Below are 18,353 nucleotides of genomic sequence, written 5' to 3' on the forward strand. Positions count from 1 at the left end.
GGAAGGGTTAAAAGGGGAGGGAAAAAAAAAACTGCTAATCTTGAAGAACCAGCCGGGTCGGCTGCGGAACTGACAGTTGACATGAGCAGTCTCGCAGGGCTTTCTCCGCTGCCTGTCTTCTGCGCTGATAAGAACGCCACCCAGCCGATGGAAACGCGCGGCGGTCACTGGACCCGAAGGCGTGCGGCCGGACTGAGATGCGACGCGACCCGCGGTGCCCATGCGACTGTTATATTCAAACGGGTCTGTTGCTGGCACGATGGTCTCGTGAAGAGTTGAGCCAGTACATTGCTGCTTTGGGGGAAAAAAAAATACTTTAAATGGAGAGAACATTACTGAAAAATGGAAATAATTTACTATTTTCATGAAGGTCCTTGAGCACACTTGAGGGATTGGAGATCTTTGTAGCTCTGTAGTCATTCATGTTTTATTCTATGCTCGTTCAGAACGGCGATCTTCATTCCTTATCCAGGAAAGCTGCAGGGTTTGCTGGTTTTTGTTTTTGTCTTAATATCAGCAACCATTTCAGAACCAAGGATCCAGGTGAGGTGAGTTAACTGTGTAATTGGCTGCTTTAATTGATCGACTAACTATTGAGCGAAAACAAAAGATAGACTGCCCTGCAGAAGATGATGATGCTAATGAAAGAAATTCAGCATTGATTGATTCATCAGTGATCAAGGCAAAGGACACGAGTGGACTGTTCTTGTTCTCTGAACATAAAACTGACATAAAGGCCTAGTTATTTCCACAGTGACCTTGGGAACTGAATGTCCTGCATTCTCTGCTTGATCTCTCTTTACTGTAACAATAGGTGCTTCAGCTCCAGGGCAGTCTAAAGAGAGATTTTGTTTTCTTAGGGAATCTGCTGTTCCAGCTCATTTTTTGTTTGTGACCCATATAAGCATATTTTTAGAACATGAATACCAAATAATTATTCAATTTTTTTTTTTTTTTTTTGTACTTTTGTTTGGTCCATGTGAATTTTTGCAGTTTCTTTGTTGTTGAACAGTTGCATTCCGAATGACATCCTACAAGCCTTGAACCGGCTGGCCTTCCTGAATGTAATTTAAGAGTCAAGTGAGTGCTTCTGTGCTTTGTCGCCATGGGAACCCTACTGTGTTCAGGTGCTTGTATCAAGTCGATGCTACCATTTTGGCAGGCTAAACCATCTCGCGTTTTGTCGGTCCAGCGTAGCAAAATGAGTGTCGGTCCTTAGACATCATGTGTGAAGCTGCCAGCACTTATGCCAATGTAAATCTTCTAACGTTGAAATGCACTGGCTCTGTACTGGTAACAGTTCACAGTACACCCTCTCACAGTTCTGTCCAAATGCTTTTGGACCTCCCGCATGTAGCATGCCGGTATCTTCCAGCGAACGCGGTCAGTTACTGCTGCCAGGTGCTGTAAGCTCGATAGAGAAGCGAAAGAGCATTATTCTGTACTATTAATAATACATAACCCATTGTCATATTCTACAGAAACCCCAGCTCCACCAACCTGACTGTTTTGAGTCCAAATGAAGGTTTTAATAAATTTTTAATTAATGTAGGGACAGTTCAGAGAAGGAAAGTTGGAATGGCACTGTAAAATGAGCAATTTATGCATAAATAAAGCTGTGCTTTACGCCAGTGTTTCAACTTAATGAATTTCCTGAACACACATCACGGCTGAGAATTTTGTTTTGACAGCAGTGAGGTCACATTCTATACACAGACAAGATATTCAGTGGTCTGCATGTGTAACACTGTAACAGGTTGAAATGTCTGTATTTATTTATTTGCTAGCTCATTATAAATATTCATAAAAGAGTGTGGTAAAAATAGAATACTTATTACTAGTAATACAACACAGGCAGCAGGCACCGGAACCTTCTAAACAGGAAAGTGTGGAGAACAGAAGGTTGCAGGTGCTTAATATCCGGTTGGTCTATCAAATCTGTAGTGGTGTACAAATGGCCATGGCTGAGAACTACCAATAAAATGAAGAGCTTTCTCGTGGGTGAAAATTATATGTGGACTTTTTCTAAAGGAGAGTGGGCAGTATTTTGTACATTTCAAGACATTGTACATTATTCAGACTTTATTCAGGGGAAAAGCAGAAATAGCCATGACCAGAAATGGTCATGGCTATAATCCTGACAAAATCCAAGCAAAAACATTAGGTGTTCTAGGCCCACATGGCTGGGGTTCAAGTGGGCCTAGGACCCCTAATGTTTTTGCTCGGATTCTTATTCGCCTTCGCAATTTTCCTATGCTCAAAAAGTGGCAACATTTGGCAGGCATGTTCGGTATGGCTGCAAATTTATTATGCATGACACCCATGCAACTGACACTAACAAAACTAAAAAAATGATTACAGCCATCCTGTTTGACATAAATTCACCAAATTCTTTCCATGTTCCCCTCTTCATTCTGAACAAATAATATTATAGAAGCCATAATTATTTTTTCCATAATTTTTATTGTTTTGAAAAACAAATTTTTTCGTTCTTCTCCTACAACGTTTGCCATGATTTTCATGAAATTCGGCATGCATGATCTAGAGCATGTTTAGTTTACAGTTTGCAGGCATTTAGCAGACACTCTTATCCAGAGCGACTTACATTGTATCCAATCATACAGCTGGATACATACTGGAGCAATGCAGGTTAAGCACCTTGCTCAAGCATACAACCGCAGTGTCCTACCAGGGAATCGAACCTGCGACCTTTAGGTTACAAGACCAACTCCTTATCCATTATACTACACTGCAAAATATGCATATGGCCACAAATACTGTGTATGAGTATGCACTGTTTCGCATTGGTATAGTGCATTGTGGCCTAAAGGGGTTGCTTTTGCAAAATACTTATTTGCATGGACTCCATAGGAAATTAAATTTGACAGGGATCCTCAGAAAGCTTCCCTCCTACAGTGCTACTGAGGAGCATGTCCAGTTTATGGTTAATGATTCTTAAAGATAATTATACATGAATAGACATAAATTGTGGAAAATATATTTCAGCACAGCTCCTTTAAATCCAGCCTCGATTCAAATTTTCAGAATGTATAAATTGAATAGGGACCCATGTAGAGCATATCTATCACATTTCGTGTGCACCTACCACTCCAAATTGCAGTGTTCTGATCATTAATGTGGATATGCTCTTGCATCCAATACATGCCAGATTTGGCATGGATGATGTTTGAATAAGGTCTGCAGGCCATGACAAATGGTCAACTTTTGTAAACACGAGAGATATACCATTTATAAGGGCTGTATGATGATACATTTCTCTCATCATGACAGCACTTTTGAGCAGTGGTTCATATAATGGTCCCGATTGCAAATGTGTCAATGCTTTATTGAATAAATACATTATTCATAGCATCATTATCACAACTTCACTTCACTATCTTAAACCAACCTGGGGAACTCAATTATTCTTAATAATTGCCATTGCCATAAGTTGGACAAATTTACGCTTGAACTCCATGCATAAAGTCTGTAATCAAGTGCATGCAGGATTCAGAATTAGTGATTTTGACGGTGTACATTGAGTGGTCCGCCTGTGATTGAAGCCAGGGAAGATATCCATTATACTCTATGGTCTAGATTTTTAAAATTTTAAATTAGAAGTAGCTTGTTTTAATTGCATTTCACATTACTTGCACACTTGTGGGCAGGAACAGGACAGGCAGAAATGCAAGGATGAGCAGCAGTGGGATAAAAAATCAGCAACTCAAAGGGGCACTTTTGGTCCAGAGGTCTGGTGTTCCAGCACCAGTAGGACCTTATGTGTGCATGTGCCAGGATGGGAGGAACAAACAACTGGACTTGCACACTCTGCTTGTCTCCCTCTCCCAATGCAGTATGCAGTGTACCTCAGCAAGGCAACTGAATTGCTCAATTTTGTGCATTCCTTTTGCAGAAAGATACGAATGACACTCAATGCTCTGCAGCTCACCCTTGGTGCTTGGCCCCCAACATCGCTGCTTGCAGCTATATATGGATTATTTTATAGGTTTGTGGGCCAGCTGCCCTATAGACTGTGCCACCCGCTTGCCTGTATTAGCTGAATTGTAGCGGGATACATGTGTATTACATGTGAAATGCACAGTTTAAGAGACTAAAGTGAAATTGCTTTCAGTTTCACTGGCATATCGGGATACTGTTTACTGTTATATATTTTTTAATGCATCAGTTGTGTGTATGTGTGTGTCAGAGAGAGAGCATGCTCGAGCAAGAGTGAGCGCAAGAAAGATATGAGACAGAGAGAGGTGGCATATGGTTGTGGGTGTGTTTATGTGTGAGAATATGCATCTATTTGTGTATGTTAATTTGATCTTTCTCATATGTGTTAATTTGGACACTGAATTTGTGTGTATGTGAATCTGGTGGATGTGTTCTGTAAGTATGTGTCTGTATCTGGAAAAAGAGTGTATAGCCTACATGTTTAGTTGTGTGCATGTGAACATAATTGTTCTATATGCATGCTCACGTGTCTGTATGTGAGCACAGTGGTTCTGTGTACACACACTTGTGTTTGTGAGCACAGTGGTTCTGTGTACACACACGTGTATGTGAGCACAGTGGTTCTGTATACACACACGTGTATGTGAACGCAGTCGTTCTGTGTATGTAGATGTAGATGTAGTTGTGTGTTTCTGTACGTGAACACTGGTTCTATACGCACCTGTGTGTGTTTGTGCGCGAATGGGATGGTTTTGCATGCACGCATGCGTATGTAAATGTGGTGGTTCTGTATTGCACACATGTATGTGAACGTGGTGGCGAACGTGTGTGTATGTGAATGCAATGGTGCTGTATGCATGTGTGTGTGTGTGTGTGTGTGTGCATGAACATGGTGGTTCTGTATGAACGTGTGTGTTTGTAAATGTGGTGGTTCTGTGTGCCTGCATGTGCGTGTGTACAGTATGTGTGTGAAGCTGATCGGACTGTGCTGTGCTCCTGCAGGAGGAATGCCGGCTCCTGAGCAGGCCCCAGTGATGGAGGAGGGTCTGCTACAGAACATCCCCGACGGTTCCAGGGACCGAAGCATGGAGGCGGACAGCAACGCCACCAACATCCTGGCCTCCGTCAAAGAGCAGGTGCTGCTTTCCCTACAATTCACCGTCCACCCTCAAAAAACATGATCAACCTTTGTTAATAATGCCATTATTTCTATGGTAGAAACACAAAATCATGGTCGAGTTTTGCTCATGAATGGTTTGGATTTGGAGCACCAAGAATTTCTAAGCCAAGTGCATAAGGGTGCTTTACTTGGCATATCAAAGTACTTGCACACAGAGGCATGCTCTCCAAAATATATAACCTTTATTTCAAATGTCAGCTGTATGTAAATGCACTCTTTTTAGAGTGTTCTGAAAATGAATTTGCCTGTGTAATTATAGTCTAGAGCTTCAGGGTACCGAGGTGCTGTTTTATTGGAGGGAGTTGGAAAATGTTGTAGGAAACTGTGACTTATTCCACATCCTGTGGTTCTGCACCGTCTCCATGAGGACACCACCCCCCCCCCCCCACCATAGGTCAGCTGTCTGCCACATCCCGCCTCCCTGCCCCACCCTCTTTGCTCTGCAGCACCCCAACCTCCCATTGTTTATGAGTGAACAGGAAGGAGCGATCCACTGGAGAGCACCTGTCCATGCAACTTTGCAGGGAATTCTTGCTTGGGAATTTGGGGACTGCAAGTTCATAGTGGTCTGCGCTCAAATCACTGCTGGGAGTTAAAAAAGCTGGAGGAAGCCTGATGTCACACGGAGGTCAACACAGTTGCTAGGGGAGGAGTTTTCTGGAGTTTTTTAGGATTTTTTTTCCGGGAGGCTTTCCTGTGATTGTAGGAAAACGAACTTTGGAAGGATCCGGGCATGCAATGCCTGTGGTTCTGGGGCTCCCAGCAAACCCTGGCAGAGTGAGTAAATATCAGATTTCTCAGTTAGCACTGGTGCAGACAAATGAGCCAAATGTTCTAGAAGTTCTTCCTGATGCTGGTTTCCTCAGCACTGCGGGCCAACATGGAGAAAGTTTCTCCGTTTTTCCTTCTCCTACAGTGCCGTCGTTGCATATGATATCCCAAGCTCTTCCTTAAAGTGCTGATCGTTGATCTTACATTGGTGCCTAAGTTAGGTTTTTGTGCCATCATGTAAAAGCTAAAGGCTAAATTTAGTGTTAAACTTTGCTCTTTGTTGGCGTGCCAGAATCCACCATGTGTGCTCTGTGTAATTGCTCGTAAAAGCAGGTTCTTCTCATTACCCCTAACATCCTTATTGTATTCTTCAACATTCAGCGTTCTTCTATGTCCCTTAATCGAGTGATATTTTAAAAGCTTTAAAATTAACGTGACCTTCTCTAAGACTAGCATTTCAGGGAAATAATGAAGTATTTTCTGAGGTATGATTTTAATCGATTTAATCTCATGTGTAATGAAACTGTAAGAATAAAGAAGTCATTATCTATTCATTATACCTAGCAGTAATAAATTCCTGTTTAGCTGAAAAGGTTTTATGGCCACATTAGTTTAGTTATCCTTTGTGGTCATGATGATGGAATTTTGGTTGTAAAATGGAGTTCTGCAGGTGGCATTGATTTTTAAAACCTTAATACTATAAAACAAAGAAGCCTCATTTCATGCAATTATTATTATTCTAAAATGTTATTCTGCCATGTCTTCTGAATTGTTTGAGCTCATCCATCTATAATAGGAATGTATGTAATATGGGAGGGACTTTATTTCTCTGGAAATGTAGTGCTCACTGTGATGAGATAAGAATGTGTTTTCTCTGGCAGGGAGGACGTTGTGATGCACTGCTGCAGGGTTTATGTACAGTGCTTGGGAAGAGAGATTCTAGAAGCAATGAAATGTCTTTTCTAATGTGCATTGATTTCATGCCATCTAATTAATTAATGCTGAGCTACAGGAAGCGACAAAGCAAATAAATGGAAAGTAATTCTGACGCTAGGGTAGTGGAGAAGACTCTTGTGTTAGTGTTTTTTTTTCTTATCGGGTGTTATGAATGTCGGTGAGAATATTTGCATTGAAGAGCAGGCAGCACGTCTTTCTGTTTTCACAGCATGAAAGTAGGACTGTGCTTTGAGATGCGACCACATTGAGGTGTAATCTGTATATATAAGTTTTAGTTATTTCAGGGTGTCAGGACAGGGCGAAACCATAAAAAGAGGAAGTTTTATGACTCAGTTTGTTGGGTAAAACGGTCACATTGCAAGAATGAAAATGACTAGGAAGGTTCATTTTGTTGACCCTTAAACGCATAACATAGGTTCCAAACCAAAGGTCGAATTTCACAAGGTTTAACAAAAAAGTATGGTCTCATTAGATTACCGTGGACGGTATCTCCTGCAACACCTCCACTGGTTTCCATGTGACTGTTTTATCTAAAAGCCCAGCTTGGTGCAATTTTGGCTTTGTCCCCTGGCAGTTTCTATCCTCCCAAGGCAGGCATCCTTGCAATAGCCTCCTCAATGTGTTCCCAGTTTGGCCAATTTATGAACCCACCCCAGATTTGTGTCCGGGTGAAAGCACAATGTGACAATTACTGTTATAATCACTTCCATTTTCAAGATGCAGAATGTAATGGTATAAATGTTCCTGGCTGGTAAATGACATCACCCTCCCCCTTTTTAGAGGTGGGTTTTCTAAGACAATTTTCCATCGATTATGCCCTCCTCCACACTTCCTGTGGAGGCAACCGGGGTTAAAACATTCTATTTCAACCATGGCTTCCTCTGCTGACAATACAGACTAGGAGAGGTAGCCAGCCTCTCTCTGAAATGGTGGCTGTTTCACTGGAGGAACCTGCAATAGATCCATTGATGGATTCCTAGCCTTCTGATGTTGTAGGTCTACAGAACCAAACTTTTCAGATCACCATTACCCCCAGTATTGAAGGTGATCTGACTTTCTGATAAAGAACATTTTCTCAACTGTCTGCTATAAAAGATTATGCGTTATCAGTCTGGATAAGCACCTTGTGCCCACCCACAACACTGTCAAAAATATTTAGGATTTCAAATGTTCCAAAGTTCATCAGCACACACATCATCATCATCACTCACTGTATTATTTTGTTTCAGTTAATGCAGTTAACATAAGTGGACAGCTCTAGCCAAATCTGATTGGATCAGAGCAAGCTGGGCCATTCTGAGTTGTTCAGATGAATCCTTTGCCAGGCTTGCTGTGTGTCTAAATCCTTTAGCTTTCATTTAAAATGGGTTTCCTGAGTTGCTCTTGTGTTGAATTTTTATTTAAACTCCTTTATAGATTAGGCTGAGAGACTTCACTGAGAGGTTCAGAGGGGTTCCTTGCTGCAGAACATGGTTGTTTTTATGGCAGTCACAAGATTGCCCCTCTGTCAGGAACTTAAACGGCAAAATTATATTGGCTGTTTTCCCACTTGGCTATGCAGAACTGTTGAGTTGGTTGCTTTCCTCCAATGAACTAAGCAACAGGAGGGGGAAAAAAACTCCCAAATATTTTCCCTAATTTCCCTTCAGCTTGCCGCCCCTCACCCAGTGGCCAGACTGCCAAATTTTTCATATGTGCTCAACACCTTAATAGCACCTCTGAGAGCGTTTAAACGGTTGGTGCTCGCAGGCGCTGCATGACTTTCTAAGTTAATGGTATTCCCGAAAAAAACCCAACCGCCGTTAAATTTTCCCCTGGGTTCTGTAAGTCGGTTACACTTGAAGAATGTACCGCAGGATGAAATCCTCCCTCGCCGCGGTCAGGGGCCGGGCCAGCTCCCGGGCCCCTGGCCTGCTTGGCCACGTCTCACAGGGACCGGGCCTTTGATCCCAACCGGCCCCTGAGGCCCCCCTGCCCCTCCCTCCAACGATTCTCAAGTGGGCCCTTTGCTGCTCTGCGATTTATAGGCACTTTCAGGAAGAGGAGTATCCTTTCTGTTTTTTTTATTTTTATTTTTTTACACAAGGCCCCTAGTATAGGAGGCCGAAATGGGACAGGATTTGCTGCGCCGGCAACTGTTTAAGTACCGAAGGCCCACTAATTACAGTCGTATGCCGATTTCTACTCCGTTTCTCCTTCGCACCTCATCCTATTTTTCTCTCCTCTCTCCCTCCTCCCTTCCCCTGGCACAGTGATAAAAACGGGGAGGGGAAAACTCCAGGCATAAGCATTCCAGCCTCAGTCGTAGCAATAAAAAAAAAAAAGAGAGAAAAAATCGAAAGCCGGACTCAGAGCAGTTAGCGGGAAGGGAGCTGAGCGTACGGAGCCGGAATGGCTGCGCCTCGGCAGGAGGGGAGAGGAGATAATCTGCTCACGACGTGACGCGATGGGAGGCGATTACGGAGCTCCCGCCCCGCGCGGAGACGTCGGTTTAAACCCTGCCCGTAGAAATGGCTTTTATGCCCTTTACATAATCGCCATCATCACCATCATCATCATCATCCACATAATAATAATAATCATCATCATCATCATCATCAGAACGGTAACACTAAGCAGCAGCTGGAGCCACGGGTACTTCTGTGGACAGGGGCTTTGAGGTTGCAGCCCCTTCCAGGAGCCAACATGCTGAATTGGCTGTGAAAATGCCTCTGGAGTTACGTGCCCATCTCTCATCGTATGGCCAACACTCTGGTTCCAGCTGCGGTTGAAACACACTCTCGCAGGTAACACTCCGCTGTTGCGCTACACCTCTCTCTCTCCGAGCCTCCCGGATGGGACGGTTGGAGGATGGCAGTCTCCGGGCTCTGTGCCCACTTGCTTTTTTATTTTATTTTTATTTTTATTTTTTTACAGTCCTAAAAAATCGATCCTCGGGCATAAATCTGTCTGCGGTTTCTGAAACGGGTTGCATCTGCAGCGGGTGTGTGTTTGCCCGTCGCCCGCTGCATTGGTCAAGGTGTTAGCGTGAGATTTGTGGCCCGCGTGGCTTTTATTCAGCGATCGAAAAGTGGGGCGATTCGTCCGTCCACCTTTGCTCCGCTGCAGCTTACCCTGAGCATTTCCCCCAGCTGAGGATTATATCTGTTTTCTAGCCACTTTTTAATCACGTTTTCTCCGTGTGATTGATTTGTTTACACTTTTACACCCTAATGATCGCATTTGGATTAACTGAACTGACCTCCCGTGGATTTATTTTATCGGACGGGCGTAATTAATTACCCAGCCGGATATCTGTTGTTTGCGATGTAAAGACTGGGGAATATCTACGTTTTAAAAAGGCACTGCAGAGGTTATCAAACTCTACGGTTAAAAAAAAAAAAATCGATGCGCTCCCGATCTCTGGTCTGCTTCACGGACGTACGCAGGGCAGAGCGCGCGAGGGAAAAGGATTTACTGTCGTGCCCTTGCAACTGATTAGGCTGATTACAATCTCTGCTCCTTTGCACCCTGCCGAGGTTCTCCCCTATTCTGACGGCCTCACAGGTGCCCAAGCTACATGCAGCACGCCGGACAGAAACCTGCAAATGACAGGAATCGCATTCATAGCCACCGTTTCTTAAAGGTGCATCTTAGAGCCCTCGAGTCTGGGTGTGACTGATTTACTATCGTCAGCATTTGTTCGTGATGGACATCCGGCGTAATAACGGCGCAGAGTGATGAGAGAGCTCTCTCTCTCTGGCCCTGTGCTGGGAATATTACATAGTGTTGTTATTAGAACATCCGGTAATAAAGAAATTGCATTCTGGTGCAGGCTGCTTTTGTACAATTGGAGAAACCAAACCATGCATTCATCTCTTGTGCGCTTGTCAGTTTTACCTCTTTCTATTAAAATGGCTATTGATAAGAGATTACAGACATCCTTTTATAGCGAGATGGATTCTCTCTCTCTCTCTCTCTCTCTCTCTCTCTCTCTCTCTCTCTCTCTCTCTCTCTCTCTCTCTCTCTCTCTCAGCATGCCAACATACTCCTATCGCTTCATGGAACAGAGATGACAGGCTCTTTAATGGCATTTTAACGATCCATACAGATTGCAGCCTCCGCTCTGAATGTTTAAAGGGAATGTCTTTTGTCTGTCTTATCTTTTCGTCATCTTAGTTCTGCCACTGCTGCTTTCTCGCCGCCGTGGTCTGGTTTGCTGCTTTGGAGTACTCTTTCTTTAAGAACAGCTTTCATCACTCTCAAAATTGTGGTGACAAAGGCGTATTTTTAGCTTAAAAGAATAGTTCACTTTCTGTATTTTTATATTCTTCCATTGTTGTATTAAGTTACGCCAGATAGGAAACATTGGACTGCATTGCTGTCGAGTAGGCCTACAGCTTGTTTAATGTGTGTGATCTAAGATAGCCAATATTGTTTCATGTAAGTTGGCACAATTTTGATATCAATACTTTTAATGGCCTAGATTTGAAGTAATGACTTTTAGATAGTGCTTTGTATGTGTTTGTAACTTGGCATTTTTGTATGTTGAAAACGTGTTTTTCATAAGATTTTTTCAAACAGTGTTCGTCTGCAATGAGGGATACTTCTTACATTTTCTGATGACCTGTATAGGGACATCGATGGGTTTGCGGTTTAAAGCAAGAAAATGCACTAAGTAACTCCAAGGCAGCTTAAATAGCAAAATTCCGGTGGCTATATATGAAAACATTAACTTTATAGTTTTTATTTGCAAATAAAAACTTCCTTTATTTTTTACTTCTATGGTACTTCAGTCCTTCTGTCCTTCTCAATTCATTCGAGCGGCACTAGCTCTTGCCTGTTTTCCTGCATGCCTAACATTAGCTAAGCTGCTTACAAATTGAAACTGAATGGAGTGGTTTCGGTTTATTGTCTTCACTTTGGTTCTTGGCATATGTGAATTAGCCAGTAAGGTGTGAATTGTTACTTACGCTGCCTGTATTAGCAATGGCTTTAGCGGCTGTCTCGACTTCTCAGCCTTGCTGCGCGAACACTCCGCCGTGTAAGACTGTCCTGTGGAGTCCAAACAAGGAAGTGTGTAGCGCTTAGACCATTATCCTCCTGTGGACTTTGTTGCATCCTACTCAACAACATTTGTAAAAGCTTGTTGTACAATGATAGATCTGCTTTTTGGACATTACCACTGTAACTAATTAAGTGGCTGCAACACATCACAGTCTGCTCCTCCCCTTGCAGACAACCTTGCAGACGAGCCACCTCTCAAAACAGGTTGCCCACTAATTTGTTGAACTGCCAATTGGCCGTACAGGAAACTGCCTTCATTTCAGCCTGTGCCTCTCGTCGTTCCCTTCAGTTCCTTTTCTCTCCCGAGACTTGGAGCTATCCTGAGAACGCTGCAATGCTGGCTGCTCTTCCTTCCAAGTGGAGGCCTGCAAAGAGATTGGGATCCTGTGGGACCCGTGGGACCCAACACAGTTGTTGCAGTCGTGGGGCGTGTTTACTATGGTGTAGGCAGGAGCATGCAGTCAGAATCAAGTTTGTGGGGTAAGCGCAGGATAAGTGGCATTTAATTTATTACAAAAAACAACATAAATTAGTATATTACTTAACCACGCATGTAAAGATGTAACCATCTAATTTGCGAATAGCATTTATCATTATATCTGGTCAAAACCCCAGTTAGTTTCATTTCCGTCCTCTAACTATGACATATAGGCAAATGGTTCCTTTAATTTTAGGTCTCTTGTTGAATCATATTGGCCTGTTTGAATTGCGAGTCATGAGTGAGGCTGCCCATTCTGTTTTTAATACATTTTAAAAATGTTTTCGTTTACACCTATATTGCTGATGTAAACGGTGCATGAAAACGTATGGGGTGCCGTTTAAGAAAAAAAAAATCAATTTAGTGTACAAATATATTGGTTGCTTCACATATATATTTGTTTGATATGCATATGTATTGGTTTGTCATTGACACATATTGGTTTGTCATTTACATTTATATTGGTTTGACTCATCGATTTGTTTATCATTTATGCATACATCGGTTTGTAATTGGTGCTTCGATTGGTTTGATTGTCATGCATGTTGGTTTGCTTTGCATGCATATTGGTTTGCTGTCCTTGCTTTTGGACATTACTGATTCACTCAAACCTTCCTCTCCCTGTCCATGGCTCTCTGGTATTGTATTTATAGACAAGCCCAAACTGTGGTCCACAAAAAGGAAATGGAAAAAACACAAAACTGACAGCTGACGTGGCTACTTTCTCTGTTTTGCTCAGATGGTTCATCTGCTAAGAGTCCATACTCTCAATCCAAAACCAAAGCCCCCACAAATAACCCACTGATTTTATTTGCTTGTTTTTCCTTTTTCATAACATACACCCCTTCTGCCTCCCCCCTACTCATACAGCCAACAATTTAATATCCTACCGTGACATAGAAATAATTGATAAATGTGACATGACATTCCTGCTGCTAATATCCATAGCCTCTCTGCAGTCTCCAGTTGATATCATGCTGCTCCTAACTTTCTAGCATCCATATACTTCGATAATATCCCTTCTCGGTTGTCCTCCAAACTTGCACGTCTGCCATTCATGAACTCTTGCCTTGCTCAGCTCAACTCAGAATTGAAGCAAGTAGTAAATTCAAGCAGGCCTGAGTAACAGTCTTACTCAAAAAACCAACCCTGGACTTCGCTATACACAAAAACTATACTCAAATTTGGCCCTAGATTTCTTTTCTGCCTCAAAGTTAATTGATTGATAAATGGCAGTAATTGGCCAGCCATTTAACTCATCGGGTGACCCAGGTTTAAATCCGAGAAGAATAACCACCACAGATAAGAATAAGCCACTATGAGCTGCCAGAACAGCTTCAATGCGCCTTGGCATGGATTGTACAAGTCTTTGGAACTCTACTGGAGGGATGGAACACCATTCTACCAAAAGCTATTCCCTCATTTTTTGTTTTGAGTTCTGGTGACTGCAAAGGCTATAGCATATGATTCACATGATTTTCATACTCATCAAACCATTCAGTTACCCTCAAGCCCACTCCCATCAGGATAGAAATGTTTCATGATAGGATAAAGGTGATCACTCAGAATAACTTTGTATTAATTTACAGTACAGTGACTCTTCCCTCTAAGGGGGCAAGTGGACCTAAACCATGCCTGGAAAATGCCCCCTAGCATAACAGATCCAGTGGACCCCCTCAGTGTAGGGGCAAATCATTTAGGCCTATATAGTTCTCTTGGTGTACACTACACATGCACTCGCCTACTTGTCAAGAATTTGGTGAAGGATGACCCATCTGACCATATCATGTTTTTCTACATCTCTGTAGACCAGTTCCTATGGTTTTTGTGCCACTCAACTCTTAAATGTGCATTCTACTTTGTAAAGAGTGCTAGGAAGTGGGCATGGCTAAAACCAGAAGTGTGTGAAGTTGAACCCAAAGTTGTACAAAATGCCAAAAAGTACAGATTTTTACCTGCTGTTGTTCAGATATTAAATCATTAACGTCATGATTTTACAATGACATTAATGATAATACAGTTTAACAATGGGTAATTTGCTTTTTAAAGCTGTGTTTAACAAACAATAAGCTATATGTTATACAGCAATAACAGGCTTTTATAACACTGAGGCAAACAGACAGTCAAATCAAGTTTCAAACATAGGCAAATCCTTACTCTGAACTGCAAAGTATGACCAGCATGAACTCCACCACCACCCCTACCTGAGCGACACTGAAGTCAATTATAAATTAAAGGAAAAAAATAGTTCCTCATCTTCATTATGAACTCCTGTATGCCATGAATTTCTAATTAAATAAAAACTACAGAATGTAAGGTTAACATGTCTTGTTTGTTAATACTTTTTCTCCTCTCATTGTTGTAGCCCCACTTTACCTTCATGTTTAATTTGCATACGCTTGGATAAATTAAAGAAAACAACAAAAAGCCTCCCTGGGTGGAATCTTCAGCTATTATACTCTTACTCAAATTTCCTCTATTTGTATTTTGTGCAGACAAGCTCCTGCACATGAGCTGGCAGCGGCGTCAGACATATCCAGCATTTCAGCATTGATTTATGCACCAGTAACAACATGATTAGATAAAGATTATGAAATCATATATTACAAAACTATTTTCTTGAAATAAAGGACACAACTCAATCAATTTCAGTTGCTAAACTTCCTATGGACCTCTTTTTAGATGAGTCTGAAATAAAAAGCTGAAAAAAAACATTTGTCTTTATAAAATATAGGGATTTTGTTATATAAGCTATGGGAAAATGTATCGGCATATTACAGAAACACTGAGAAAAGTGCTAAAATGTCCATGACGAAACACAAAAATGGAAATGGAACGGAAAGTAGTTGAAGTGCAATATTTTTTTAAAGTAATTTCCTTGGTCGTCATAAATTCAGCACATTTCTCCCTTGCTTCTCTTTGGAGTAGCTTTTCTTATTCAAAGTCTCAGTTTCAGAGAACCTAAAAATATGTCTGGTGTTATTGCCGTTGGAGTTCTAAGTTTGTCATTTGTATAACTATAGTGTCCACAATTATTCATCCCCCCCAAAGACGGTTGCAGTGAATGAATTTCATGTGATTATATGTGTGAAGTATGTTTCTTTAACGCTTGATTGGGAAACTTGTATCAAAGTGCTCCTTATTCAGTTGGTGAACAGCATGCTGGAGTTGATGGTGACACATTCGCACCTGAGTAAAATCACCTTTTGATTATTGTCACAGGGTTGTGAAGATGATGTCTTATACTGCCTGTATTTCTTGACTGAGTTGATTTTTTCTTATTTTAAAAATGCAGTTAGTTTAAGCCCAAATATTGAGGAAAATCATGGAAGGAGGAGGATATAGCATTTACTGCGTTGGAGTAATTTTAATGATAAAATCCCCAAAGCGTGATGGTGTCGCTCTGGCCTATCTAGTGTCAAGGGAAACTGTCACTCACTGTCTCTCTGTGAGTGTGTATTTGTTTAATTGAGAAACTTGGTGCTTACTTCTGAGTGACATCAAAAACATAGGAAATAAGAATCCGAATAATATTGGGCAAATTGGGAAAACATTCAAGGAGAACGCATTATCTGAGTCTTGCCAAATATGGTGTTTGTATTCGGCACCATCCCTACTGGGTAGAGTAGGTGGTGGTAGAGAGGACAAAAGCTCTGAGCTTCCTGAGAATTTGAGACTGAGGAACAATGTGGTGTGCATGCTGGGAAATGGAAGCAGAGGACAGCAAAGTGCTGTACATGCTAGGAAGTGGAAGCAGAGGACAGCAAATTGCTGTGAAAGCGGGAATTAGGGTACAAAGCAATCACACTCTGGTCGACCTAGGTACACTGAAATTTAACCAAACTAAAGCATAATGACATATAAAAGGCTTAGTTGATCAAGGACTGCTTCCTAAACATGCATTGAGGACTGAAGTTAAGATTATAAAAATACTGACTTATTGCAGGGAGTAACGGATATAAAATATCCACGTCTAATCCACAAGAAATCAAAGGGAGTCATAGAGGTTTGCCCCTGACAGAGTTTGGCTGCTTGGCAGCTTGGAAATACATTTGTTTTCTAGGTTGACATTGCTTTGATTTTAGGTAGTTCCAGCAAGCTTGTTTGTCCTTGAGCCCAGTTCAGTGTAGTCTATTAAAGCTGATACACGGTGCTCACCAGAATTATTGGCAACCCTGAAAAATATGAGCTAAAAGGCTATAAAAAAAAAACATCTTTGTATTCATCACCATGACCTTACATTCAGAATATGAGTAAAATCTCATCTTTAATTTAGGGGAAATTATTCAAAGAAAAGGTTCTTCATAAAAGAAATATTTTCTCAAAGAAAGCGTGTCACAATTATTGGCAACGATTAAAATAGTTATGAACAAAACCTAATTGAAGTACATTGTATGACCATAAGTATATAGACACCTCCTTGGTCTGGGGCTGGTTTTTATGGTTAAAAAATTCCAGTGAAGGCAAATCTTAATGCTACAGCATGCAGTCACATTCTGGAAAATTCTGTGCTTCCCCAACTGTTTGGGGAAGACCCTTTCTTCTTTTATGGTTTTGTCGAGAACGGTATGGAATAACTTGACTGGCCTGCACAGAGGCCTGATCCCAACCCTATCCAACACCTTTTGGATCGATTGGAAAGCCAACTGTGAGCCAGGTCTAATCGCCCAATCAATGCCCGACCTCACTAATGCTCTTCTGGCTGAATGGAAGCAAATCACTGCAGCAATGCTGCAACATCTAGTATAGAGCCTTCTCTGAAGAGTGGAGGTTGTTATAGCTGCAAAGGGTGTACCAATTCTATATTAATGCCCATAGTTTTGGATGATATGTTGAATGCCAGGTGTCCGCATACATTTGGCCATGTAGTGTAAAGTCCCATTCATATTTAACTTTTTAAGCACACCCAAGCCTTTAGATACTATTGTGTGGCCATTGTCAACTTCCTGTTTCACTGGGATATAAATATGAGTTGACACCCAGACCAAAGTCATCCGTCAACATGGGGAAAATCAGAGAACACTCAAATGAAATGAGACAAAAGGTGGTTGACCTTCATAAATCAGGCAATGGCTACACAAAAATAGCTTCATATCGATTTCCACTTTTAGGGCAAGTGTAAAGCAACTGGAGCTGTGATGAACCTGTCTGGAAGAGGCAAAAAGTTTTTAAAGGATCACATTTGGGGAATTGCTGAAGTTTGTTGCATCCTGGGGTCGCCAGGTCTCCAAAAGTACAATTGGACACCCCCTCTATTGCCAACAAGCTATTTAGAAGGCTTGCCAGTTGAAAGCTCCTGCTGTTGTCAGACCACAAATATGAATGCCTGGAGTTTGCTAAATGTTGCTGGAATTTAGATTGGAACTGGGTGTTATAGTCAGACTATATGAAAATTTGGCCATTTGACAAAAAATACCCTAAAAGACATAGTTATTCAGAAAAGAGCCTTATGCCCACTGTGAAGTACGGTGGAGGATTTGTGACGTGGGGCTGTTTATCCTCCAATGGCCCTGGAAAGCTTGTTAGTATTCATGGCATCATTGACTCAATACAAGGAAATTTTAGGTGAGTATCTGGCTGCCTCTGCCAGAAGGCTAAAAGTGAGTAGTGGTCGGAGCTTCCAACAGGGCAGTGATTCAAAGCATACCTCAAAATTTACACAAAAATGGTTCACTGACCACAGAATCAAGGTTTTGCAAATAGCCGTCCTAGTGTACTGGCCTGAACCCCATTGAAAACCAGTGGGGTGAGCTGGAGGAGAGTCCATAAGTGAGTCCAAAGGACTCTGCAGGATCTGGATAGATTTTGTATGGAGGGATGGTCTCCATCTTTTGCCATTTGTTCTCCAACCTCAAACATTACAGGACTAAACACAGGTATGCCAATAATTGACATGCATATCTCCAAAATAAAAATCCTTTTGCTGTAAAGATATGTTTTTCCTCTAATCAATAGTATCACAAT

At 41.7% G+C, this 18,353-nt stretch overlaps 1 protein-coding gene across 1 annotated transcript in view; it reads left to right on the top strand.

Annotated features, from left to right (window-relative positions):
* The first annotated feature begins 250 nt into the window (after positions 1-250).
* The window catches only part of pkp4 (plakophilin 4), an 89,651-nt gene continuing 71,548 nt past the window's right edge, over positions 251-18,353 (top strand). Inside the window, exons 1-2 of the mRNA XM_064327389.1 lie at positions 251-543; positions 4,960-5,093. Of these exons, the coding sequence (XP_064183459.1) occupies positions 423-543; positions 4,960-5,093 (255 nt within the window). The 5' untranslated portion in view covers positions 251-422. The remainder of the gene's footprint in view (positions 544-4,959; positions 5,094-18,353) is intronic.

The sequence above is a fragment of the Anguilla rostrata genome, chromosome 3 (assembly GCF_018555375.3).
Source record: "Anguilla rostrata isolate EN2019 chromosome 3, ASM1855537v3, whole genome shotgun sequence".
NCBI classification, from domain to species: Eukaryota; Metazoa; Chordata; class Actinopteri; order Anguilliformes; family Anguillidae; genus Anguilla; species Anguilla rostrata.